This window comes from Chroicocephalus ridibundus, chromosome 2 (genome assembly GCF_963924245.1).
Source record: "Chroicocephalus ridibundus chromosome 2, bChrRid1.1, whole genome shotgun sequence".
Taxonomy (NCBI): Eukaryota; Metazoa; Chordata; class Aves; order Charadriiformes; family Laridae; genus Chroicocephalus; species Chroicocephalus ridibundus.
Genome location: NC_086285.1, coordinates 127,216,101 through 127,241,341, shown reverse-complemented (window position 1 = coordinate 127,241,341; position 25,241 = coordinate 127,216,101). Strand labels below are relative to the sequence as shown.

The following is a 25,241-nucleotide window of genomic DNA, read 5'->3' as shown; positions in this document are numbered from 1 at the left end:
GGCACGTTTCTTAATATAACCCAACTGTCAGTGGTTTATTTCAGGTCCTTTCATACTCCCAAGCTTCTTTAGAAGCCTGTATTTTCTTCAGAACTGCATGTTTATATACAAGCTACCCCAATCTCTATTTTGCTTTTGTCTGTTCTGTGAGAAAATGATGGATTTTTCTTTTTTTTTCTTTCCTCCTTACAAGTTCCTTTGCACACAACAATGGATGATGAGGGGAAAAGCTATGTTTCTGCAGAAGTATCTGATACGTTGGAATCAGTTTCTTTTCTGAATGTAGTGGGTAAACCCTCACCTATGGAGTCAACAGTATTGGCTAATACAGAGGAACAGGAGGTGTGAATTGGTTTTGTAATATGTTTTCTGATTATACTTTTTTTTAAGCTTTAATTCTAGCAGATATTTCTTTGGTAAGAACTGCTGTATTCCCGTGTCCCCAAAATGCATTTGATTCTTCTGCTTACTTCTCATTGCTTACAAATACATCATAGCCAGTAGCAAATGCAGATGGTCAGCGCTACATGATGCATTGTGCTAAATTTCTGAGACGTTTGGGACTTCTTTACTTTTGAGAAGTAGAGGACTTCACTAATTGCACTTTGAATGTAATCTGACTCTAGCCTTCTTTAGTAAGCTAAAAAAGGGTATAGATCCTTATGGAAAGCTTGGTAGGTGCTTGGAAGTAAAAATCTATAATCCTGTGCTGCAGTATGCTTTTGAAGATAGTGTAGCCATCTCTGCTTTTTTAGAATGCTAGGTCTCCTTACTGACTTCCCTCAGGTGACTTGATTTTGTATGATTAGTGGAGTGCTGGTCATGGGAGGGCTGTGGAAACCTAGTAAATCCATCTGCTGGATGAACAAGTTGTCAAAACAGGGACTTTGAAGCTCTGTGAGAAAGGAAGGAATGCTGGGATCCCTCTAAAAATCTCCCTGCTACTATTGCTTCACCTGGATGGGGAGACCTTTGTGTAATGGTATGGGCTGGAAAAGCCTACCGTAGCAACTGAGAACTGTTTCATGGTTGTTGCTGTGAGGAAGATGAGGGGCTGGTGCTTGGATGGTGGTAATGAAGCGGTCTCTTGAGGGCAAGGATGTGTCAATCTATTAACTGACCATGCTCTGTACAAAATGGAAGTGCAGTACTGCAGAGCAGCTGTTAAAAAATACAGCTTAAATTCAATACAGAGGGAGACCAGAAGGTGGAAGCAGTGCAGTTTATGCCTCCGATAGTGTGCTCTTTTAAAATCAAAATCTTGGCTTTGTCATAAAAGAACAGTAAGGGGGGGGGGGCGGAACGGGACAAAAAAGGGGTTACTTAAGGACATTAGGAGGTAAAGAAGCAAATTAAACCTTAGGATCTGAACTTCACAAGGAAGGAGAAAGTGAGGCAGTAAGATAAAATAGGGAATATTGCATCAGGGATGTATGTTGATATGATTTGGGGGTGTTCTGTTTAAAAAGTATCCATTGTAATGCTGTATATTTTTTTTTAATGAATAGGCATATCAACCTTTGAAAGTCTTCTTGAGAGTGAGGCCCTTTTCTGTAACAGATCTTGAAAACCGTGAATCTCAGGTTAGTTATAAAATTAAGAAATAAATTTTTCTTCTCCCCCAAAGGACACTAGTTTTGTAAGCTGGAACTTTATTTTTATAAAAGCCATGTGCTGCCTTCAAATAGAATTAGTGTATACCTGGATAAAGGTGATTTATTTTTTTTTCATGACAATAGTTACTGATTTGCGTAGTACACCGGTAGCTCTGCAAAATTCCATGGGGTATGTTATTTAAGAGTTGGTGTTACTCTGGACCCTACAGTGTTCAAGAAACAAAGGAGGTTCATGGCAGAGATTATACCAGCTCTAGGAGGAATTCAGGTGTCTGACCCTTGAGTTTCTTTGGAATGCCTGAATAGTCTGCCACCTGTCTTGGTGACTTGCTGCTCATCCTGTCAAACTTTTTTATAACCTTTACAGTTTATACTGTCAGATTCAGAATGCTTCACTGTTTTACACACATGTACACATGCAAAAGCACAGAAATATTCATCCTCACCCCTGCCCCCATATATTGCGAATACTGATGCAAAGAATTCATTTAGCTGTCCTTGGAGGACAAGGTCTCTGCAGTGTATCGCTCAGCCCTCGCGTTTGTGGAGTCTCAAAGGCGGTCTGATAGACCTCTTGTTCCCGACCTGTTTGAAGAAGAATTCAGTATTGGTTTTGGTTTGCTTCTTGCAATTTGCTTTTTTAAAACATATCCTTGCATTTAATCTTCCAGAGTTGGAACCTTTTGTATTTTTTTCACTTGGGTTATTTTTTTTTCCCCTCAACTTACATTCATCTTTCCCTAGGCAGTTCTTGTTGAGTAGTATGCACTGCCATAGTTCTAGTTTGGTATTATTCATCAATCTGAGCTGGCTGTAAGGGTAAATGGATTTACAAAATCAATTTGTTTTACAAGTTGGTTATGTTATTTCTCTTTGGAATGGGAAATTTCTGACTACCTGACCATTAGTGAAACTACTTATTTTTAAAAGCAGGGAAGGAGGAAAAAAGTTAGTGTTGAAGTTCGTAATAGATTTTTTAAAGTTCTTGTCTTTATGTAGTTCATGATGAAATAGTTGATCTTCCAACTGTTAGCTGTATAACCTGTTTTACATGATATGAAGGCTTTTTCCTCAGCTTCCAACGACTATGAATGCTTGAAAGATCTTCAACTTCGATGATTTCTCTTAACTATCACCTCAATCTGTGAGGAAGATGCTTGGTAAAAAAATGAAAAAAAACCCACAAACCCAAAAAGCAGGCAACAAAAAACCCCCTTACTATCTCTGTAATCAATGAGAGATCAATTTAATTTTTAGGTCCTTTTTCCTCCCTGCCATGCATAATTTTCAGGAAAGCATCTTTGTTCCAAATATGCAACAGGAAAAGAAAAAAAAAGTGGAACCCAAGCCCTATTTCCTGTAGCTGCAAACTGATGCTTTAAACATAGACAGTCAACAGCTTAACTGATCTGTTGTTGCTTATAGAGATAATGATTTTCGCAAGTAAAGCATAAGAGCTTTGGATGAAATTCTGTACTTCTCATACAACTGCCAGTGGTTCTCAAGAGTCACCCGTGAGAGAACAGGAAGTTGTGTTCTTTGGATATAAACAATGCGTACAGAGCCAGAAATGGTCCAACGCCTGCCAGCTTACCTGCGGGGTTAGTTGAGGGGAGACAAGAGTGATGTGTTACTAGCTGGATTCCAGCTCTGCAGATCTGACTACTTGAAGGCCTTCACTCATGAGCATCTATGGGGCTGCAGATGTTGTATTCTTCTGTAGCTCTCTAGGATTTAGTATGTCTGACTTGCATTTCTGTTCCTGGCAGTGTGGGAGGAATGTTAAAGAGTATATGGGTTGAAAGCCTGGCACACTGAGCAAGTGATTGGTCTAAATTCAGTACCCAGCTTCTTAGAGCCTCTATACCAGTTGATAAACACTTGTTAATTGAGACTCCTAGAAAGAGCAGTACTTCCTATGTACATATTACACATGGATTATTAGTCTTACTGGCTCTGGCCAGTCTCTGAACACAAATGTCAGATTTATTTACAATCAATCCCTGTGGCTGATGCTTCAAGACACTGTTAAGCTATACTGGTAGTTCAGTTTGTATTTTTGGTAGCGTGTCTGGTGTAAAACAAATTTTCCTGAAACTGCATTCTACATTTATCTAGTTAGTGAGGGCTAGGTAACTGCATCTCACATCTACTTAAATGAGAAGTGGCAGTTAAAGCTAATTCCCTTTTCTTCGTTACCAGTAACACCATCTATTAATCAAAGGATAGTGCTTCAAGCTTATTTTACTTGACTTACGGTGGTCATAGTTTTTTTCACACTGAAAATAATTGAAGTGGAAAATCAGTAGATAGCTTTGTTGTCATAGCTGGGATTGTGCAAGCCACAATCACAAAATACCAGGGTTTAGAAAGCGTTAAGAAAAAAAACAATGTTGCTGAAAGGAATCCTAGAAAAATTTTTTACCTCTTAAAAAGCTCCAGATAATTGCCTTAACTTTGTCTACACTCTGTCTTTCTTGTGAAGTGGATATCTCTGTAGCTGTTACATGTGTCAAGAGTGATTGTTTGTAAACTTTGCAACTCTCTAACTCTGGTAAATAGATGAAAACACTAGGGGTTTTGGTGGTGGTGTTTGGGTTTGGGTTTTTTTTTCAGATAGTTTTCTTCCGAAATTTTATGTGGTGTTTTGATTTACCTTGTCTTCTTTTTTTTTTTAAGAGTTGTGTAACTATTGAAGATCCCCAGACAGTAATTCTTAATGCACCCAAAGAATCTTCTACAATGAAAAACAGTGAAAGAGGGATTGGTCATTCTGCGCACAGGTTCACATTTTCTCAGGTAGGCAAGCTTTTTTCCTAATTTTTAGTTATAGTTTGTTGTTTTCCACTGTAATGGTAAAATTGAATTTTCTACTATATCATGCAATGTGATTTCTCTTCTTTGAAATACATGTGGTGGTAGTTGCCTTAAAAATGACAGACTGCTTATTATTTACTGTTAGGCTGTCAAGAAAGCTGTATTACAAGGGAGGTCCCTATTAGGTGAGACTAGGTGAAGCTTCCTTGGTAGCTCTTTTTTATTTGCTTATATGCTACAGAAGCTTCTCATAGGCGCAGACTTACAGTGGTTTGGCTGCTCCTGCAGATGCCCTCATCTGGGAAGCGTTATGGGAAATCACCTGTTTAAAGGGACTTATGTAAGCCTGTGTTTAGGGACTTAATTTTGAAAGAGTAGCAGCTTAACTGCTTAAACCTTCTATACTGGAAGTAAGTTTCTTAACTCTATTACCTACTGCAAGAACTTCCATTCTTACAGTATCAAAACATAAACAGCTCCATGCATTGAGTCACTTACTTAAACTGTTGTAATGCTGATCTTCTCATCTGTTATGGATGACCAGTACAGAGTGAGGAGGGAGTCACCAGCAGAGCTCTTGAAAGTGTCCACTAAGTAGTATGTTCTCAGTGGCATTCTGAGTAGTTTATTTTAAGAATAGGAAAATATTCAAAACCAAGTGCAAGCCTGAGTGCCTCTCAGAATTAAGCAGGCATCCTGTGAGAACCCAAAGGAAAACATTGACTTAGAAGGGGTTCAGTCAAGACAGAAAACTAAGCTCCCTCTGAAAAACTAGTCGCTCTTAATCAGTGCTTAATATTTTGATATATTAAACTTCTTTGTGCTGCTTATCATTCTTCTTTTTTTCTTTCCTTTCTCTTCTTCCAACCCCCACCCCTTCTCCAAGGTCTTTGGACCAGAAACTACTCAGAGTGAATTTTTTGAAGGCTCAATGAAAGACATAGTAAGAGCATACATTAATGGAGTGAATGGACTGGTGTTTACTTACGGGGTTACAAATGCAGGCAAGACATTCACTATCCAAGGTATAAAATGTTTGCCAAAAATCATATATAACAACCAAGTCAAAATCCAATGAGAAGTTAGTATGAATGTCTACAATTATGTTTTGTTATTTTTAAGGGACTTCAAAAGATTTTGGTATTTTACCTCGCTCACTTGATGTGATTTTTAACCACATAAGGGGAAGACATTACCTGAAGATGAACTTCAAACCATATTTGAGCAATGATATTAAGAAACTAGAAGATGCACAAGTTAAGCAAGAAGAAGCCATAAAAACTGCTATTCTTGCATCACTGAAAGAGGTCAGTGACCAAATACTTCCTTGTTACTGAATGAAGCTTCTTAAAAACTTCCTAACAGACTATCTTTAATAAAATCTCTGTTTCACTATTGATTCTTTAGATTTATCTAAATTTACAGTATGGATACTTGGTGAACCTTGGAATAATAAGGCAACTGGCTGTTTTTGGAGCTCAGGGTAAACTGGAAGAACTTTCTGCATCAGGCAGCACACAGTTCAAACCAAAAACCATTGCAAAGCCTGTATTTCCATAGAGGAGCAATTCTGATACTGTGGTGACACTAGCCCTTGAAAAGTCGCTGAGAGCTGACCTATCTAAAACTCGCTTCTTGTTAAGTGACTCTTCTTTTGGGTCAGGTTTCCAGGCTGGATCTCTGGGCAGTTGCTCAAATTTCAGTACTAGCTCAGGAGAGTTGATGGCAATGTCTTAGCAGGGGCATCAAAGAAGGCAGAAGAGTCCCTTTTGGTGGAAGACAGTCTTGAAGCAGATTATAAAGTTGGTAAACCTGTGATTCGTGTAACTTCATAAAAAAACTTTTCTGATACAGCAAGTGAAGTGAGATGCCACAAAATGAGTTTCCTAAAAGGATTACAGCCTGCTTTAGAGGATTGTATGTATCTTTTACTTTGGTCTCTGAAGATTGTAGTTAGAATAGAGGAGTGTTTACGGTGGCAGCCTCCTGTTCTCATTGTCTAGTCTTTTCTGTTTCCATTGCAAGAAATGGATCTTGCCAGAAAATGGGCACCCTTGTGTGTGTGTGACTGTTTTATACTTCTAAGCCCAGTTGCAAATTGTCACAAGATGTCTGGCTGTTTTTCCTGATGTTCAGAACACCTTTAAACTGAACTGTGAGTGTACTGCATTTTGGGATTATCATACAAAGCAGCACTGAACGAATTCTGGGAGGTATAGAAGCAATGATTAACTGGGTTTTCTTTTTTCCGTGGTCTTTAATACCAATGTTGTTGAAGCTGAAATGTTGGAGTACTGAAAGAATATCCTTCTGTGAATCATATTCATATATAAAGTTCCACTCTAAATTCTATTGCTTAATTTAAACTCTGCAAATGGAACTTTGTTTAGTCTGAGTCTGGTTAACTTTTGAGGAAAGACCTCGGGTGAAAAATCTAAAAGATGCTAAAGATCGCATATTTATTTTGAGAGTGTCTTAAAAAGGTCATTTGCACTGTGTGTGTGTATGCATAGGGGGTGAGGGTCTTAAAGGAAAAAGACAGGTAGATAGTAGGTAAATATTTTTAAAAACTTTATGGAACTTACAAGCTTGCAAGAGGGAACAAGCAGGAGCTCAAGGTCTAGAAAAGGAGGTCAATATCTTGTTTTGAAGATAACTCTATACTTTACAAGTATTCCTTTCTGTTATATCAGTCTGACTTTATTAATAGTTTAGTTACTGAATGTTGCAGTAGGTGATCTAGATGCTGCTGCTGCACTCCACTGAAGGGCAAGCAAGACTCCACCATCAGGAAAGAAAGGCAAAAACGTATCTAGAAAATAATACATGGCAAAACCTTGCTTATGTGTTATGGTGCTTCCATAGTGATAGCTCAGCTATCGCCAGTACTAGAGCTGTGCTTCGTGATAGCTTGTGAATAGCCTCACTGTTTGGATGTTCACTCAAGCTTGTAATCTGAGAGCAGATATGTTTTGGTGGGCTTGGTTTTGGTTTACACGGATTTCTGTAGGCACTTTTCCCAGGCTCAGTTTACATGTCATGCAGAAAGAGCCTGCTGTTCCTTTCATTCTGTCAGTTTAAACTGCTCTGAGTTACTGCAGTACTCTAGCGTTTAATGTTCTACTGTTTGTTTTCTATACAGTACTGCTGCAAAAACTCTTGCTTGGCATGGTTCACACCCTCTCTTTCCTTCCCTTTATTTGTTCTATTCACTGGATGAAATACTGGGTTTTACTGGATTAAAAGTAAATACTGCTTTACTTGCATTCCTATTCCCACCTGTCCTCATATTTCCTACTAAATGTCAGCTTCTGTCGCTGGCAAACAATGTCAGTTCCTGTTCCCACTTGTTTTCAGGCAGTCGTCTTCATGTTCTTTACTGTATTTGGTCTTATGATTTGAAGAACAGCATAGCAACATAGCTAATTAACTCAGTTTTGTTGAAATACCTTTACAAAAACTTACCATGTGCAAAAGTAGTGGTACTGGGTTTTTTACATTCTTTTACATTTTTGACATGCGTAGATATGCCATGCACATCAGTCCCTTATTCTTCTTTGTATGTTACAAACAGAATGAACAGAAGCCATACTTGTGGTTATACTTGTAACTTCTCAAGCAACATAAATGTGTAGACAGGGCAGTCTTTGCAAAATAGTAATTTATAAAATAAATGACAACAAAATCATATGCTATTTGTCTTTAAAATGGAAGATTGGAAAGTATGGCTTCATACTTTTCTGTTAGTAAAAAATACGGTTTGGATATATCAAGTGAGTAACATAAACATCAGTAGACAATCCATGACAAACTTAGCCCTGCATTCTAATAGTTAGCATTAAGGTTTACTTCTTTGAATCTGGTTCCCTCTTCTGCTCTAGGATAACCCTTCATCAGGATTGTGTTTTGGGAAATCAGAGTGAATGTTCTAATGTATAAAATATGGAGAGGGAGGTAGTATGTGGAGGTGTTGGAGTCTCTGAATAATGGGTGTTGCTACTTGATTACAACAGTTTTCCTAGCAGTAATTTGAAGCCTATGTTTTGACAAGTCTTGTCAGGTTTATAAATAATTTTGTTGATGCAAAGAAATTCAGCAAGTGTGTGTACTTAAAGAAACTGAGCTGTTATCTATACAGGATTTTTAATGGCCTTTTAATTCAGTCTGAACTAAACCAAGACAGACTGTTGGTTTATCAGATCTTTAAGTCCTTTATGAAGCTATTATTTCGCTCTGCCTGAAGTCTTAAAGTAAGTTTGACTCAAACTCTCACAGACCTGGTGCTTTGCAAAAGTGATCAGCAACAAGCAAGCAAATTAGGAATCTCTGATGCTTTAGTGTCTCTGCTGCCCATCACCCTGCCATCTGACCCTGAAAGAAACTTACTTCTCCAGTTCTTTTGGTTGACTGAAATACCATTCAGTGGTTCATAAAAACATTTTGAGCTGTCGCAATCTGACATTGTCAGTCTGATCTTGGTTCTCCCAGAACTGTAAAGTCAGTCTACTTTGTTAGCAGCAGCTGGCCTCTAAAACAGATTGGTGGGAGTAGCAGAGAGCAATAATTCTTGTGAGGGAAGACCTTTATTAATTCTAGCTTTGTATTGTTAAAAACATTTCATTTGCAGCCAGGCTTAACACTTAATACTACTGTAATATTTAAATCTTAAATAGTGGAATTACTGCCATTTTTTTTACTTCCGCTATTCTCATAGTCTGATCATGTGGATGTAACGGTCTCTTATTTTCTCAAGGAGACAGAAAGCATCTCAAATACTATTACAAATATGTGTGATGTGGAGTCGGCTGCTTCCAACTGTACTTCAAAAAGTGTTCCTTCTGATTCACTAGGTAAAATAAAGTGGAAAAATTCTGTGGGGGAAAAAAATAACAGAAATTTTGGAACATAAGTGGGTAATTATTGGTGGATTAAAAAGTATCTGTACTACAAAGTAAAGGTACATAGTTTGTAACCAAATTTTAATGGTTCACCTTGGGAGACAGAGTAACAATGTAAACATATTTTGACAGCTTTTCTCCTTTTGTGGGAAGAGGGAGGGTTAGTTCTGCAAAGTTAACACAGAAGCGGCTGGAAACTTGCGGTAGACGGGGCAATACCTTAGAACTTGGGCATGTTCTGGTTACATGTGACTGCTGAGAGGTTTGAATGTTCTTGGGTAAACTCAGAGTACTGTCTATCTCATTGTACAACACAGATATCTACAAGCCTTCTCCTTTTAGTAGGTTCTATATACTGCAATTAAAATTTATCAATGAGTTGTTTGGTCATTGAACTCTCTCTGTTTTGGGTTAGCAGAGAGCAACTTTGTTCCGCTTGATGTATATAGGACTAATATACACCAAAGAACACAAGCGTCTGTGTGGATTTCTTTTTGTGAAATTTATAATGAATATGTGTATGACCTATTAAATGTATTATCTACATCAAAAACTCAGAAGCGCAGAGTCTTAAGAATTTGTGAGGATCAAGGAGGAAATTCCTATATTAAAGGTAATAATACTGTTTTATGACCTTGGCAGTTTCACAGAATTTCTTTGATGATCAGATGTGTATGTAAAAGTTTCTTTTCACAGACTTAAAGTGGATTAACATTCAGAGCACTGAAGAAGCCTGCAAAATACTAAAAATAGGAAACAAGAACCGAAGCTTTGCTTGTACTAGAATGAATGAGCAATCAAGTAGGAGGTTTGTTCCTCTAATTATAAGCATACGCTGTCTCTTTCCTTTTAAGGGGAGGGGGGAGGGGAAGGGAGAAGAAGACTTTAGAATATGTTTGAAATGAGCCACTCTTTTAATAATGGCTTAAGACTTTCCTTGATTATTCTGGTTTTATTATAAAATTCTTTCTGGAAGAAAGCTAGGAGAGGGTCTATGACTTTAATAGTAGCTGGACTTGGGTTGCTATTCATGGCTTTGGACAACTAAAAAGCTCAAATCCCATTAATTTTTGAGTGCCAACAGGGCACTTGACAAATGCTAATGGTGCTGAGTGGGAATGGCTGTGTGAGGATGTTGAAGGAAAAGCTGGACAGTTCTTCATCACTAGCAGTATAATTCTTGGAAACCTGGAGTCTGTCAGTAGGGGATGTAGGAAGGAGCAAGTTGTGCAGTACCTTTCAGTGCTGCTTGATTATCTAGATGCTTTTAGATTGCTGTGTTCTACCTGAGCTTACTTGGTATCTTAAGAATTAAGCCCCCATGTCTGGGAGACAGAACAGGGAGAATCTGTTGGGAGGAAATAAAGAGAAGGTGGTATACTTTCTGTTGAAAATGCCTTCTTACTCGATTTTAATGCTATCAGTAACTTGTCCTTTAAGTGTGGAAGGGCCATGTTGTATATTTAGCTAGTATAATCATAGTGTTGCTAAGCCTGCTTTTTCCTCTAAAAAGCAAGAGTTACACTGTTCTGTGTTGGCGCTAAAGACAGATGCTATTAAATTTCACACTATGATTCCACCTGAATTTCACTCAAACCTAAAGAAGTGCAGAAAAGAACTGTGTTTTTCTGGTGGAGTTTTATGCCTAGAATGTTGTCTTTTTGCTCCAGAGAACATGCTAACTTCCACTTAGCTTGTTTCTAAATTGTGTTTTTGATTTGTTTTTCTCTTTAGAAACTTCATTCTTAACTTACGCTTCCTCATTTACTGGATAAACTGGGGACAGGGCACTCCTGGTTCTGGGATTTTCTGTTTTGTTTCAGACAGCTTATGTCCACTGCCTTTGTAGCTTGATGCTACAGTAACTGGATTTTTAAGTGTTACAAATTCAGCCTTTCTAGAAAACAGAGTAATTTGAAAACTAAACAAATAACTGTGTATGTTGAGGTAGGCAATATTACAGGACCGTCAAACCTTAACTTACTCTCCTCCTCCATCGCCTCTAAGAAGTTAATTCCTCAGATTTACAGAGTTCAAATACTGTCCAAAGTTTGTATACTATGAGTACTCATCTTTTGATCAGTAGACTTAAGTGAACTGGCTTGTTCATTCTCCAAAACAGCTTGTAGGCTTCATGTGATATTTTTCCTTCTCCTGTATTGAAATAAATGGAAAGTCACAACATGCAACTTTTATTGCTGCTTTTTGTTGCTGAATGCAAAGGTAACTAATGTAAATTAGTGAATGAATTCTTGTTCTTTCTTCAGCACTGCACTTTCTGTAGCATACAAATTTTAATTTGTTTCAGTGACTGCTTAATTTTCATAGCTGTGGTTATTAAAAAGGACTTCTTTCTATTCCAGTCACAGTATATTTTCGATAAGGCTGCTAAGGCTAACTGATGAGCATCAGCCGTGTGTTCTTGGAGTTTCAGAGTAAGTGAATGCTTCATCTCATTACCATAATGTAAATATTTTAGAAAAGTTGATAAAGTGTAAGCATGCTAAACTGGTGAACTTTCTTTTAATAAACAAATCCTCTGAGAACTGAGGAGGAAATCAAAACTTCACTGGCTGCATAAAACTGACTGGAAACCTGATCGGGACAGGCATCGAAGCGTTTCCTTATATCTTTTATTCTGTTAAGGTTTCACTGAAGGAACCTGTTACAACTCTGTCAGTCGTATGTAAATTGAGGGAAATATATGTATATTGTCTTAAATAAAGGGGAGGTGGGGCCAGAATAGTACTAGGTAATACCACACTGTATATTCTGGTAAGCAGAATTCAAATGGCTGGCTGATAGAAGCCAGTGTCTAAAGTTGGAGTGCTGTAGTTAGTGCTGAAGACCCAAGGTGCAAGCTATGCCAAGTGTATCTTTCTGCTTTGGGACCAGACTAGAGTTTATGGGTTGAACGTTTGTGGTACTATGTTTGATGTGCTTCTGGAATAGAAGTTTTAGTCTGTCATCAAAAAACAATGCAGGTGACATGCTCTGGGACTGCTCCATAGTACAATCTACAGTAAGAGAGGATCATCAGGTGATATGCTTAAAAACTCTTCTTGTGATCTAAAATGCTAATGTAGGTGTACCCAGTGAAAGCAGTGCTAAGTCCTTACACCTCTCTGTTCTTTTGTGATTTAGAGGAAGTGGCTTAATCTTTTGTCTTCAAGCCATTTAGATAGCTTTTTTAGTTTGTTTTTTTTTTTTCCCCTGATTAATTGCCTGTTTAGTTTGATATGGAAAAATTAGGACAGTCCTGTAACAGTGTTTTAATTCAGTCCTAGCTCCTACTGATTTGTCTCTTGTCTCTGCTAAGCAGAGATGGTAATAACTATACCTCATTGAGATAACACCTTTTAATATCAGATGTTATGGTGATAAATACTCTAAGGAGAGATAACTTGAGGAAATGACTGCATCTGTATTCCTTACTGTTCCCTGTCTTGGTGTATTCCCTGAGCAAAGCTTGCAGCAGCTGTTAGATGAATGAGAGAGTTTGTATGTTGCTTAAGGAAGAAAAAAAGCTCTTTGTCTTGTACTGAAAAGGATGAAGATCATAAGATCATAGCCTTTCACACAGTTGAAATATGTGCCTTTTTAATATGTATAGTGTTAATATGTACTTATTTCAGCTGTGTGAAAGGCTATAATCTTACAGAGGTGTTATTTTATGTAAATAAATGTATGTATAAGTGAGTAATAGTTGGGTTACATAAATTATATAACTTCTAGAGCTTCCTGTACTTCAAGGGTTTTCTTAATAAAAAGTCAAAGTGATTAAATTCCTTGATTATTGAGGATAGTTGTCTCTGATTGTGACCTATTGTACTACGAGGGGCAACTCGGTGACCTGAGTTTAGTAGTACATAATTGCTGTAGCCAAAGAAAGAGCTCTAAGGTGATCTGTGAAGGACTTCTGGCCTCTTATTTGCCATAGTGAACAAATGGTTCTGCATTCAAAAGGGGCAGACTGCAGTGTATTAAGCGTACTACTATCCTGCAATCCTCTGTGCTGGAACTGGTGAAGGTGACAGTCAAACTGCTTCTGTAGCAAAGCCCCACTTATGCAAAACTGTTTCAGAAATTCCTTGTACCTTGTCTGGAAGTACTTACTTTAGGATTGCAACAAAATTTGGGTTCCTAAGCTGAATTCTTTATGTAAGAATACCTGCAAAGCTTAAATGAATGCTACAAGCAGACTTCTTTGAATGTGCTGAATAGACTATCTTAGGAGCAGCAATCTTACTCAAGTATCTTTATATACAATGGGAAGATAGAGAGGTTAGTGCTGGTATCCTAAATACCTTGTGTAGTGCCTTTGGGACAAAACATCGATATTAAAGTAGAACTTATTCTGTGATCTAGGTAGGCTGAAATGAGTCACTCGTTTACACTTTGGACACGTAAAGAAATAAAAAGACATGCAGTTCTATTTTCATACTGTTTAGAAACAAGTTTATATGTGTGCTCTGGATAATTCTTTCCTGCAGGTTGTCTTTCTGTGACTTGGCTGGATCGGAGAGGTGTAATAAAACACAAGCCTTTGGAGACAGACTAAAAGAAGCAGGAAATATTAATAATTCTCTTCATATCCTTGGAAAATGCATTGCAGCACTGAAGCAAAATCAAAATCCAAAGTAAGTGACAACTTGTAAAAAACATGCTGAGTTTTGGGTTGAAAACCTAAGTATCCCTTTATGTTTCTGCAAGGGACTTGTGTGGTCAGAGGAAAATGGAAACCAACAAAATCTTGTAAGCCTTCTTTATTACAGATGTCACTGGAATACTCGAAATGAACATTCTTTCTCTAAAACTGTCGTTTGTGCAGAATAAAAAGGGACAATTTGCCTGAAACTACCAAGCATTTTTATTGTGTGTGTGAGCAATACTCTATGTGTACAAAGCTCCTGTTTTGTCCTCTTCCCTTCCACCTCCAAGTTATACTACTACCTCCAAGGTAGAGTCATCAGACAGGACAGGACAGATGTCCTGTACTTTAGCTTTTGGCTTGTTCCAGTATCTGCTTTGTAACCCTAGGGAACTGTGAAGCAGACACTATACTACTTTTACTTTAATTACTTCAGTTTCTTGGAGAGTGTATGAGATCCAGGAAAGACCTTACTCTTTAATGTGAAATAGTTTAGGCTTAAATATGAGCATCCTACTGCATCTGTTTCCTGAAAGACAGAAACATAATTAAGCTGAGTTACAGTATCACACAATCTTACAATTTTTTTATTTCACAATTTTATTATTTTTTTCTCAATAAGGATGAAGCCAAGCTACATTCCATTCAGAGAGAGCAAATTGACTCGTCTGTTTCAGCCATTCTTTTGTGGAAAAGGCAAAGCTTGTATGATTGTAAACATTAATCAGCATGCTTCCACATATGATGAAACACTACATGTAATGAAATTTTCAGCTATAGCCAAACAGGTAAGAGTGCATCTACTTTCTCTGCTATTCTGCATTCTTTTTTACTATTGACTTGTGAAATGATTGGGTTGTATTGACTTGAGTGTGACTAGGACTTTTGATGCATCATATTAATTCTTCTGCATGTGGCTTCCTCTAAAAGGCTTACAGTAGTCTTGCCCATCCTCAAATCTGTCTTCTGTGGTAAGAAGTTAGGACAGCTGCATTTGTCTGTGGCTTGTTCAGTTTTACGCTATGGACATTCTGCATGGTAAAAAAAAAAAAAAACAAACCAAAAAAACCCAAAGTAGTCAGGGCACTTCCAGATATGACTGGTTATACCATCTGAGCAAATGCAAGATTTCGATTCAAGATTTTGAGGAATTGTTTAACCTCTGTGCAGTTAAGCATCTGTTGCACAAAATGACAATTGTTTAAAACTTCTTGGACAGCTAATGGTGATAGACAAAGTAGCAGCCTCTTACTTTGTAGTCTGAATGAGATCTCTTGTGCCTGCATTAGTCCTATTTGGCTAAGTGCAAGTAATTAATAACAGACAAAAAGGGAAGACTTTTTTTGTATGTTAATGCTTGACAGGAGTGTATTCCTCTCCTTTGAAAGCAAAATCCCTCTGCTAAATCTACCTGCTTTCATGTTTCCTGCTAGCTCTGCTTGTCAGACTCCCTTTACATTGAGGACTTGGGGCTGATGGTACTGTGTTTCATGGCAGAAATGAAGTTCATTTCTAGTCTGGAACCATGGATTAGTTCTGACGTGTTCCAAGTCTGTAATGGCATGTCTAATATGATCTTAGAGAAAGACTCTTCTAATTCTGTTCAGATGCAACTTTCATCAGAAGATAAGAGTGTGCACTGAGGAGATAGGCTTCTATGATATGTTGTCCTATGACATACATACTTAAAAACTTTAAATAGCATGAATTGCTGAATCCTGGTCACAGTATTTCAGGAAGGAGCAAATGTTTTAGGGATTTTCTGCTTTTCATTAACTTTCCAGGAAATTACACCAAAACCCTATATTTGAGGGGGACAGAAAGCACCTTTCTAGACAAGTATACTAAGTTTGTTAGTAGATAATTTTTCCCATTTTAACTTTGTTAGAGTACTGAAGTCTTATATTTGTATTGATAGATGTTTTTGTCTATTAAGACAAGTAAAATTTTGTTAATGTTCTTGTAATCATTAAATATACTGTAAATACAACAATGCATTCATGCCACTTCTTCCTAATATTCTGATACCTGCAATATTGACAGCATTGATAAATCAGTGTGTTTAACTCTGGATTTTCCAGGTAATCCAGACAATCCTACCCAAAAGTTTTGGTTATTTTCCACCCAAGCTAGTTGGAGGTGATGGCAAACCTATCGTGTGCTTTGATGCTAACACATCTGTAGATGACTTTTCTGACAGTACTGAAACCTCCATGGAAGAGGAAGTGGACATCACCATTCTGAGTCATGAGGTAGATACACATCTACTCAAGTGGTCTAGTTCTGAGGGAACAAGTGTAGTTGTGGAAGTCTGCCTGTGGCTTTCTGGGTAGGTCAAGTGCTAAATTTGGAGTTCAACCAATTGCTCAACAAGTAGAGTAAGGAAGCAGTATGTGTGTTTAAAACAATATTATTTAGTCATTTGTGTGTGCTTTTGAGACTGGCAGGAACAAGTCAAGATGCAGCATTTTAAAAACAATGCTATACAATCTAATAGCAATAAGCTGTAAAAATCAAGTAGGCTTTATGCCAGACAGTTGTACAAATTAATATTTAAATGCTAAAACATTAGTACAATTTTTGATAGCAGAAACCATCAAGATGAAGAAAGGCTGTCTTTGCTGTAGAAATTCATGTTTGAAAGTGCTTAACCCTTGGTGCAGCCCTCCCTGAAAATATAGGCTTGTAGAAATACCCCCTGTGGATGGCTGCCTGTATCCGTATGTCATTTGACATGCATTATCAATGTGTGTTTCTAGCTTGTTTTCTGAACCGAAATATGTTAAATTTAGGATCTCTTGAAAACTGCTGAGAACTTAAAGGAGAAACTTGTTGCAGAAAGGCAAAGTAAACTGCTCCTGGAGGCGAAGATACGTAAAGAGATGGCAGAAGCAATGTTCCGACAGCTGTTGGAAACAGAGGAAGCCTGGAGGCAAGTCCTCTTCGAGACTGAAAGGATTCCACACATATAAATGCATACATATATACACACATATATGCAAGACGTGTATTCATATTATTTAAAGAAGTGAGGGCTGGACAGTTTCTGATGAAAAGGGAAGAAAAAAAACATTAAAATAAACTTGTACAGATCAGCTTCTTCCTGTGTACAATGAAAAAGTAATGCTGCTTTCTTGTTGAACTTCTCTCTATTTAATTTATAAATACTGGAGGTTGTCCTGACTCGTTATTAGTATTTAGCAAAGGTAGAAGACACTTACAGGTGCCCCACTGAGGCTTGTGATTGTTCCAAAACTTGAACTTGCTCATGTTAACATGCATGCATGTGCTTAAGATAGTTTGAGTTGTATCTCTGAGCTCTCCCTCTGGATTCTTGCTTCTGGATGACTTCTGAACCTTTGTCAGTTCACTGTCTTATAAATGACTATGTATGCCTGCACCGATGTTACTAACTTGGGGATTTTTTTTCAAGCTGAAGCTGAATTTACTTCCTCTTAATTCTTCTCTTCTTGAAATTAGTTTCCTGATGTTTGAATTGCTAGCAGAGACTAACTCCAAGTTAAGTTGCCGGCTGAACATGCTATAGTTTAACACCTGCACTGATGTTTAAAATTGTTTGGGTACCTTTGACCAAACACATGAAACAGCAGTGATTGATACTTTTTATCTTTTGAGGTGATGTTCTGTGTCGCTGCTGGGTCATTTTTTTTTAAATTGTGACAAGAGTAATGTGTAATGTATTGAAATAATAAGGCAAATTTGGCATATATCTTTAATGGAAAAAAAAAAACCCAACAATATGAAAGACACCCCTCAGAAACATGCTTCAAATATCAGGTCTAATTTGCTGTAGTAATATCTGTCACTACATGTTGGTGGATTTTTTTTAATAAAGCTTTTGTTTGCAAATCTTAAGTATGCGTTCTTCTGAAGCACCTTTCTTGGTATATGCCAAATAGAAGTTATGCCGTGTTGCAAGTCTGTAGGATCATTGAGAATAAAAAGGAGAAAAGGGAGAAAAGTAATTCTTGGTCTCTCAACTTCACAATTTATGATTAGATGAATAATTTTGATACTGCCACTTGAACACATGTAGTCAAATTGTAACAGCTGGAATGATAATATACTAAACACTAACGTGTTCTCCTCAGCAACCGCTTGGAAGATATGAAAGACAGTTACGAAGAAAAACTGGAGAGCAAATTTGACATGTATAAAGAGGCCCTCAAGAAACATGCATATGTGTGTGCAATGGAACAGATTGAAGACCATTATGTTCCCATAGAAGAATTTCTAGCTGAACAACAGAAAGTTGAGGTATGACTTGACTGCTGTTAAAAAAAAATGTGTGCTAGTCTTTTAACTGTAAATTTTGCTTTTCCTTAACAGAACCATTCAGGAATCTTAAATGTAACACTGAACAGTCAAAATAACTAGGAATTCAGCCTAGCTTTTCTGGTTTTCCAGTGCTAACCTTAAGAATAGAGATGTCTTCTGTCTAACACTACCTGTATTGTATACCTGAACTTTCTGATCTTTGAGGGGACAGTTCAGTTAAATCCAAGTCATCTTTATCTCTGTAGTGCAATGATTGGAACACCTAGAGGAATGTTGTAGACAGCAGTCTGGCTTTGTGGAGATCCTTGGGATTGTAGAGTGTCTAGTAAAAATTTAGTCTGAAAGGGCTGGTGGGGAATTCAGTACAGGGTAGCTATTTTAATTATAATGGATCTGTGCTCTGAAGGTCTAGAGGGAGGACTGTGGGATAAGAAACTGTGATGAGAAATCAAACTTTATATAGGAGATAACTTAATCTCTTGAATGTACTTATACCTACAACTGCTCAGAGTTGGCATCAGTAAGTTGCTATTCCTTTTGAAACTGAGCCATGTTAGCCATGTGCAACTCTGTCTTTACTTGTAGCTTCTACTTAGATAGCTAAGTGTATCCAGGCAACAAATGAGACCTGTGAGTCTGTATTTTCAGAAGGTCTTTAGTGGAAGAGTAAAACAACTGTGGTGTACACCAGAGGTGCTTTCTCACCACACTGTCCTGTCCAGGAACTGATAAGACATCTCACTCCACTGGTAGGCAGGTTCCTATCAAGACATGAGGGAAGTGGGGTTTCTGTTGTAAATTGTGATATGTAAACATTTCTGCTTTTAGAGCTCTCCATTCAGGTGCTGACAAGCAACACCGTATCGTGTCACGGCCTCTGTTTTTACAGCTCCTTTGCGCTTGTCTCTTTTCTCCCCTTAGACACTGGTTTTATGTTCGCTTAACCCCTAGCTGTAGACTATGTTGGCATAGAGGAAAAGTTTTAATAGTGCTCTCTGTATTTATAGCTGCCTCTTACACTGGCCACAAAGCTGCATAAGGGAAAATTCAAAGAACAAGATAGTCTTGGTAGCAAGTCAGGTAAGAAACTGATGAAATACCTAAGGTGTAAAATTCTTAATTGACAAATGAAAGCACAACATGAAATTGAAGCGAGCAGCTTGAGAGAACCAGAATTAGATTAATAACTTTTCTTAATGGTGACATGCGTTTGCTTTCTCACTCTGAAACACCATCCTAGCAGTCTGACAGGTACTGAAAAAGAGATTGAGATTAAAATTTAGGTCTATGAAATATATTCTTCCTTATTTATCAGGCTAACTGGCAACAGTGTTTAACAGATGCACTAAAGTTTCCTTTCTGCCCTATGGTTACTTTTAATACAGTTTGGAAATTCGGAAGATTGGAAGAGTTGACTCCTGTGTAAAGGAACTTCTTCCTACAAGGTCTCATGATCTGAGTGTTGCTCCTTACTGTGGTTTCTCAACCATAACCATCACAACTTCCATCTGGAATTATTTTAAAACTGCATATCTATATGTAGTATAATTGAAGGACGTGCAGTAGTGCATCAGGTTAAGCAGAAATTTAGACAAATTATACCATGTGCCCTTCTTTTTTTCAGGATAGGGAGAGTAAAATACTGCAATTGGAAAGGCAACTTGATGAACAGTCAAGGAGGCTGTTGGCTCTGGGAAGTCCAAATTCAGATATACTGACTACTGACAATAACATGGAACTAGGTAGGAATCTAATCTGGATATTCAAAGTTCATTTTACCTTTGGTAATGTGTATAATCCCAAGCAAACCTTTCTTTTGCCTGTAGATCTTATGAACAAGACGATGAAGAGAGCCAATGAAGGACTGCAGAAACAATGCAAGGAGAAAGAAGAGGTAGCTCTTGCTTAATATTTAACAAATCTGGAGATAACGGTCCTAAACTCTGTTATGGTTCAAAGCTTAAAGATTGGCACTGTAGACAAAAGCATGAAGATTCCTGCAAATTGGCATCAAGTTTACAAAAAAGCCCTTGCCCAATTGTGGATGACTTTTGCTAGAGATTAGTTGTGTTCTGGCTTTATTCTTTACTGAAAGAGTGGTCAGGCACTGGAACAGCCTGCCCAGGGAGGTGGTTGAGTCACCATCCCTAGAGGTATTTGAGAAACCTCTAGATTTGGCACTTCAGGGCATGTTCTAGTGGCAGAGATTGCAGGGGTTTTTTTATGTGTGTGTATGGTTGGACTCAATGATCTCAAAGGTCCTTTCCAACCATGAAGATTCAATGATTCTAGTTTGTAAAGGCATCTACTACTATAACAAGTCACATGGTGAACATGACGTGAGTTGGGAGAAGGGAAGTATAAAGCCTTGTATTGGAATTTGCTGTAAACATTGCTGTCACGGCCTCAGTGCTTTCCTTCCTGAAATGCTGCCTGCTCATGCAGAGGGGAACAGTTACAGAATCTGGTAACAGTTTCGATCTAGAGCCAAAATAGTGCCTTAAACCACTCCTTTCTGTAAGGACTGAACTCCACTATCCCCTTTAAACTTAAGTAAAGGGTAATGTCTCTGTTCTTCAAACCAGCAAGATCCCTGTGCTCTGAATAGCGTGTAGAGGTGGAAATTACGAGTTTCATGCTCTGTTATGGAAAACAAATACTAATTGTTTTTAGGTATGCACGTTAGCCTATACCTTGAATTAACTTCTTGTAAGGCTGCTGTTTGTCTCTCACGTTTTAAGAGGATGGGGAGGAGGAAAGAGACAAGCCTTGCTCCTTTCGCTAATAACAAATAGGAGTAGGGGTTGGAGAAATACTTCCAGATGGTTCTAATACACCATGTAAATGGAAAGTGAACTTAAATCCTTTCTATTGAGAAAATGTAGTCCAAAAATAACTGTTTTGTTACCAAGTCTAAAGTCTCATGTTATGGCCCCTGGCGTTTGTTTTCCACTCCTGTTGTTGAGAGGTCTACATAATTTTTCATTTCCTATGTAAATTTTGATTTTTTGATGCTAGAAATTTTGGGGTTTATACTTGATATGGGGATACAGTATTGATTGTTTTGTGTGGCTAGAAAGTGTTAGAATGATGGGACTGCTGCCTGGCAATAACTGAAGTGAGCGAAGTTTAACTCAGTTGGTTCCATCAGTGCCTTTCTGTGGCTTTGCCTCGCATATCTGTACGTGTGTGATGAGTAATTCAATACTTCTTGGTTTTCCTCCCATTCAGCCATTACATATGGGCAAAGGGGTTTTTTGGCAAACTAGATATTTTCCCTCCAACCTCATATCATTAGGTTACTTCTACAACACTAATTTTGCTGGTTCAGAGTTTCTTTTCCCTGTTAGGACTCGATCCATCAATATTCCCATCAGAAAGGTGAGGTTTTCTGTTGTAACTGTGCTCCAGTTCAGTATATAAATACTGTTAATGAGATGACAGCATTCTTTTAACTACACTTAACTTTAAAGGAGCAGACCGTTCCGCTTAGTCTGTGCTGCAGTTCTTTGACTGACTGGTCTGTGTAAATCTATTAGCTTCAGCACAATGGTACATTACTACTCCAGCTGTATCTTATGACCAGAAATGATGGGTTGGGACACAAGGGGTTGAGAGAAGCAGGGTTTATCTTCATTGCTTTGATCTGGGGAGTTTGCACTGTTCAATATTAATCAGAAATGCTTATAGTTTCTCTGTGAGTTCTGTTCATAAACAAAATTCATGTAAAATATGCTGTCTGGAGCTCCAGTGTCTATGGGTTTTATTTTCAGCTTATAAAATCTCTGAAGTTTAAAATACAGAAATTAAATGAGACCCTGCTAGAAGCTAATGAAGGCTACAGAAAAATGGCAGAAGAGAACAGTCAACTGAAGCATACAATTGTGCTCAAGGTTTGTCAACAATTTAAAAGCAAATTTAATATGGCTTGTATCTATAGTTGTATTGGAAGTTTCTGTGTCATTGTACATGTAAAAACACCATTCAGTCTTATTAATTTATTTTGAAGTTAGCATAATGTTTTTACTTAAGTTGGTTTTTTTGCATTCTTTTTTTCTGTCCCTAACTTCCTGAATTATGAGCTCAGAGCCCCTGTGTTTCACTCCTTCACTTTGTGTCTTGTAAGACAAGACTCATTTTTCAATTTAAATGATAGACTTGGTCAATAGAGTAACTTTGTGCTGACAATTCTTGCTAATCTAAAGATGCCACAAATTACTGTCAAGCAAAGAAAACACTACTCAGAACACTAGTCATGAAGTGTTTTGCGGAGGGCAAGCAGTCAGTACACAAATGTTACTGCAACAAGACCTAAGGATCTATGGCTTTAAAGCTATGCTGACAGTCCTGCAGAGGTGGCCATGCTGGATAAGAGATACAGGCAGGTAAACTACTTAATACTGAAACAGAAGGAAATCTTCCTTCAAAAGCAGGGACTTCATAAAGATGATAGCATCTGACCTCAGGCATCAACTAGGATCCTACATAAAAAAAAAAAGGGAATTTTGAACACTTGACACTTTGCATCTATGTCTCATTTGTGACCTGCAAATGAAGCAAGGCAGATATAAGACTGCTTAGTGATGTTTTCTTTGGGTAATTTAATTACCTTCTGCATGCTTTTTAGTCTAAGGCTGAGAATGAAAATTATTAATCTTGAATTTTGTTTCTTAATTGGTTCTGAGACATAGGAAGGTGACTTTTTGTTAACCACAGGGATTAGAGAGCATCTTTATGACACTGTATTCTGCCCACTCAAAGCATTTTTTCAGTCCTGGTTAGCAGACTTCAGACTATGGTAAGAGTTTAGATTTGACCAGTTTTGCTTTCAGTAATCGCAGCTTAAGACAGGGAAGCCTTCCTTATTTGGTTCCTAGAACACCAGCAATTCTTTGCAAAGTATGGCTAAGTGTTTTAGCATCAACTTCTTCTGTCAGACTTGGTCTCTAACTAGATCTGATAGCCCCATAGCTTGCTGTTCTCTAAATTACATAGCAGTAATTCAGAAGAAATGGGTACTAAATAGCCATTTGGCATAGTAATAACAGGGGTGTTTACTGGTATAGTAAAATAAACTGAAACAGAAAATGAACTACATGAAAAAGGCTTTGGAGTGTTCACATTCCTTATCCTCATAGGAACAAGAAATGAATAGTCTTCAGAACTGGGCTAAACGTGTTCTTGAGCTTGAAGAAACAGTCTCTTCCCTGCAAAAAGAACTTGACGAAAAGAAAAAGCATTTCTCTATAGAGGAGGCAAAACAGCCAAAACCTAAGAGAGGTTTGTTGTCTAACCTGAAATCCACAGTAGCAGCTACTGCTAGTACACCTCTTGGTAAAGGCTGGGGGAAGTATGAAGATGCTTCATCCTCTTCAAGAAAACAAGTACTGTTTGCTCATAAAGCAAAAGAATAATATTTGATGAATGAAAGTATGCAATTACTGGAGTTCTTTACCAATCTCAAACTGTTGGTATCTTTTTCTCAGTCTAGATGCCATCTTGACTGTCATGTTAACTAACAAAAATGATTAATACAGAACTCTTAATTGAATCAGGGTTGAATATAGAACTAAACCTGTGCTTTTACTGTTGGTATAGGGATGTGATGTGATAAAAACACTTTTAATTCTTGAGTAACTGCTATCATGGTCTTCTATACTGATAAATGTGTGATTCATGCGGGATGGCATGCTCGTCATTTGCTGCTCTTGTTACCTTTTTAAATTAAGTATTTTCGTTGCTGGTTCCTGGAAATCAGATGGCTTTTAGGATTAATCTCAAGTAGTTAAAATAGCTTGGTTCTTCAGTTAATATTCTGGCTTTGATCTGGAAAGTGCTATATTGGTACCAAACTGAGCAAATTGCTAAACATAAGGTCTCACAAAAGAGGCAATAAAATGAGGTCTTATCTGCCTCCTTGCTATTTTTCAGCTAACTTGGCTTTGTAAAGGAACTTGTTTTGATATCATTTGAATTTCCACTAAGATTGTGCATTAAACTTTAAAAAATCTATTTATAATAAAATTTTCCATTGCTAAATTAAGCTCTGACTGCTCATTTTATAAAGGTGAGAAAATCAGTGAAATCAAGATAAGGAAAGATCATAAACCTAGAGGCCAAATGATCATAGTGATTGACACATGACGGTCTCGAGTTGAATCTAGTAACTCAATGAAGGAAGACTGGAGCATGATAAAATTTGAAATAGCTTTCTTAGAGCCATTTCAGTCAATGAGGGTGAGAGTTTATTCTAACTACTGTGGAAGTACCATGCCTGTAAGTGCTGGAGGATTGCTTTAGAACAAGGCAGAATCCGTAAGTAAATTGGATTGTTCAGTCCCTGTAATGCTGTTTCTGGTAGTGGAAGGGGACCCAGTTCAGAGCAAGAACCTCACCCTCCCTGTGGAGACACTAGGTGGTGCAGCATTCCTGTGCGCCACCAAGAGCAGACCTTCTCTGGTGTGAATGTTCTTGCCAGGTCTCTTGAGTTTTGGCTTGGTGCGTGCAAATGCAGTGATAAATAATCAATCTGACATGTCTTTAACCAGGCTGGAGATGTAGCACCTGAGCCAGTGCTGGTCTCACGTTGTTTCTGTTAAATATAGGTTATCTGACTGCAGTAGTTCTACAGGCCTATAATCCCTGCAGTGCAGAACTTCTAAAATTTTATTCTACTCCCACACAAATTATTCCAGCTATTAAGAACACTTTGGGGTGTAGTGATACAATACACTGAGTGTTGATTCCTTGAATAAGAAAGCTGTTACATACAAATTGCTCTAAGAACAGCAATGCTTAAACAGAAGTTAAAAAAAATAATCTCAACAGGCTAATGCTGGAAACTTTCTATAATACCATTTCAAATGATCTAGCGCTACACCTTGACAGTCTGTCACGTGTCTGAGCGTGTATGTTAGCAATTTTATGTAACTAACTATAACCTTTTATTCTGTGAGCAAC

The 25,241-nt window shown here is 37.7% G+C and overlaps 1 protein-coding gene across 1 annotated transcript; it reads left to right on the top strand.

Annotated features, from left to right (window-relative positions):
- Positions 1-210: 210 nt before the first annotated feature.
- Positions 211-23,695, top strand: LOC134510871 (uncharacterized). The gene is made up of 13 exons (XM_063324086.1): positions 211-342; positions 1,509-1,583; positions 4,296-4,415; positions 5,320-5,458; positions 5,556-5,740; positions 5,841-5,981; positions 16,064-16,234; positions 16,775-16,914; positions 18,095-18,260; positions 19,906-20,023; positions 20,108-20,175; positions 22,055-22,174; positions 23,420-23,695. The coding sequence occupies exons 1-13, from the start codon at positions 211-213 to the stop codon at positions 23,693-23,695; spliced, it is 1,851 nt and encodes a 616-aa protein (XP_063180156.1).
- The last annotated feature ends 1,546 nt before the right edge of the window (positions 23,696-25,241 follow it).

Excerpts from the sequence above, each read along its gene's own strand:
- LOC134510871 (XM_063324086.1), top strand. The coding sequence starts at position 211 with ATGGATGATGAGGGGAAAAGCTATGTTTCTGCAGAAGTATCTGATACG. Across the intron at positions 1,584-4,295 it reads TTGAAAACCGTGAATCTCAG|AGTTGTGTAACTATTGAAGA; the intron begins GTTAGTTATAAA and ends TTTTTTTTTAAG. Across the intron at positions 4,416-5,319 it reads ACAGGTTCACATTTTCTCAG|GTCTTTGGACCAGAAACTAC; the intron begins GTAGGCAAGCTT and ends CCCTTCTCCAAG.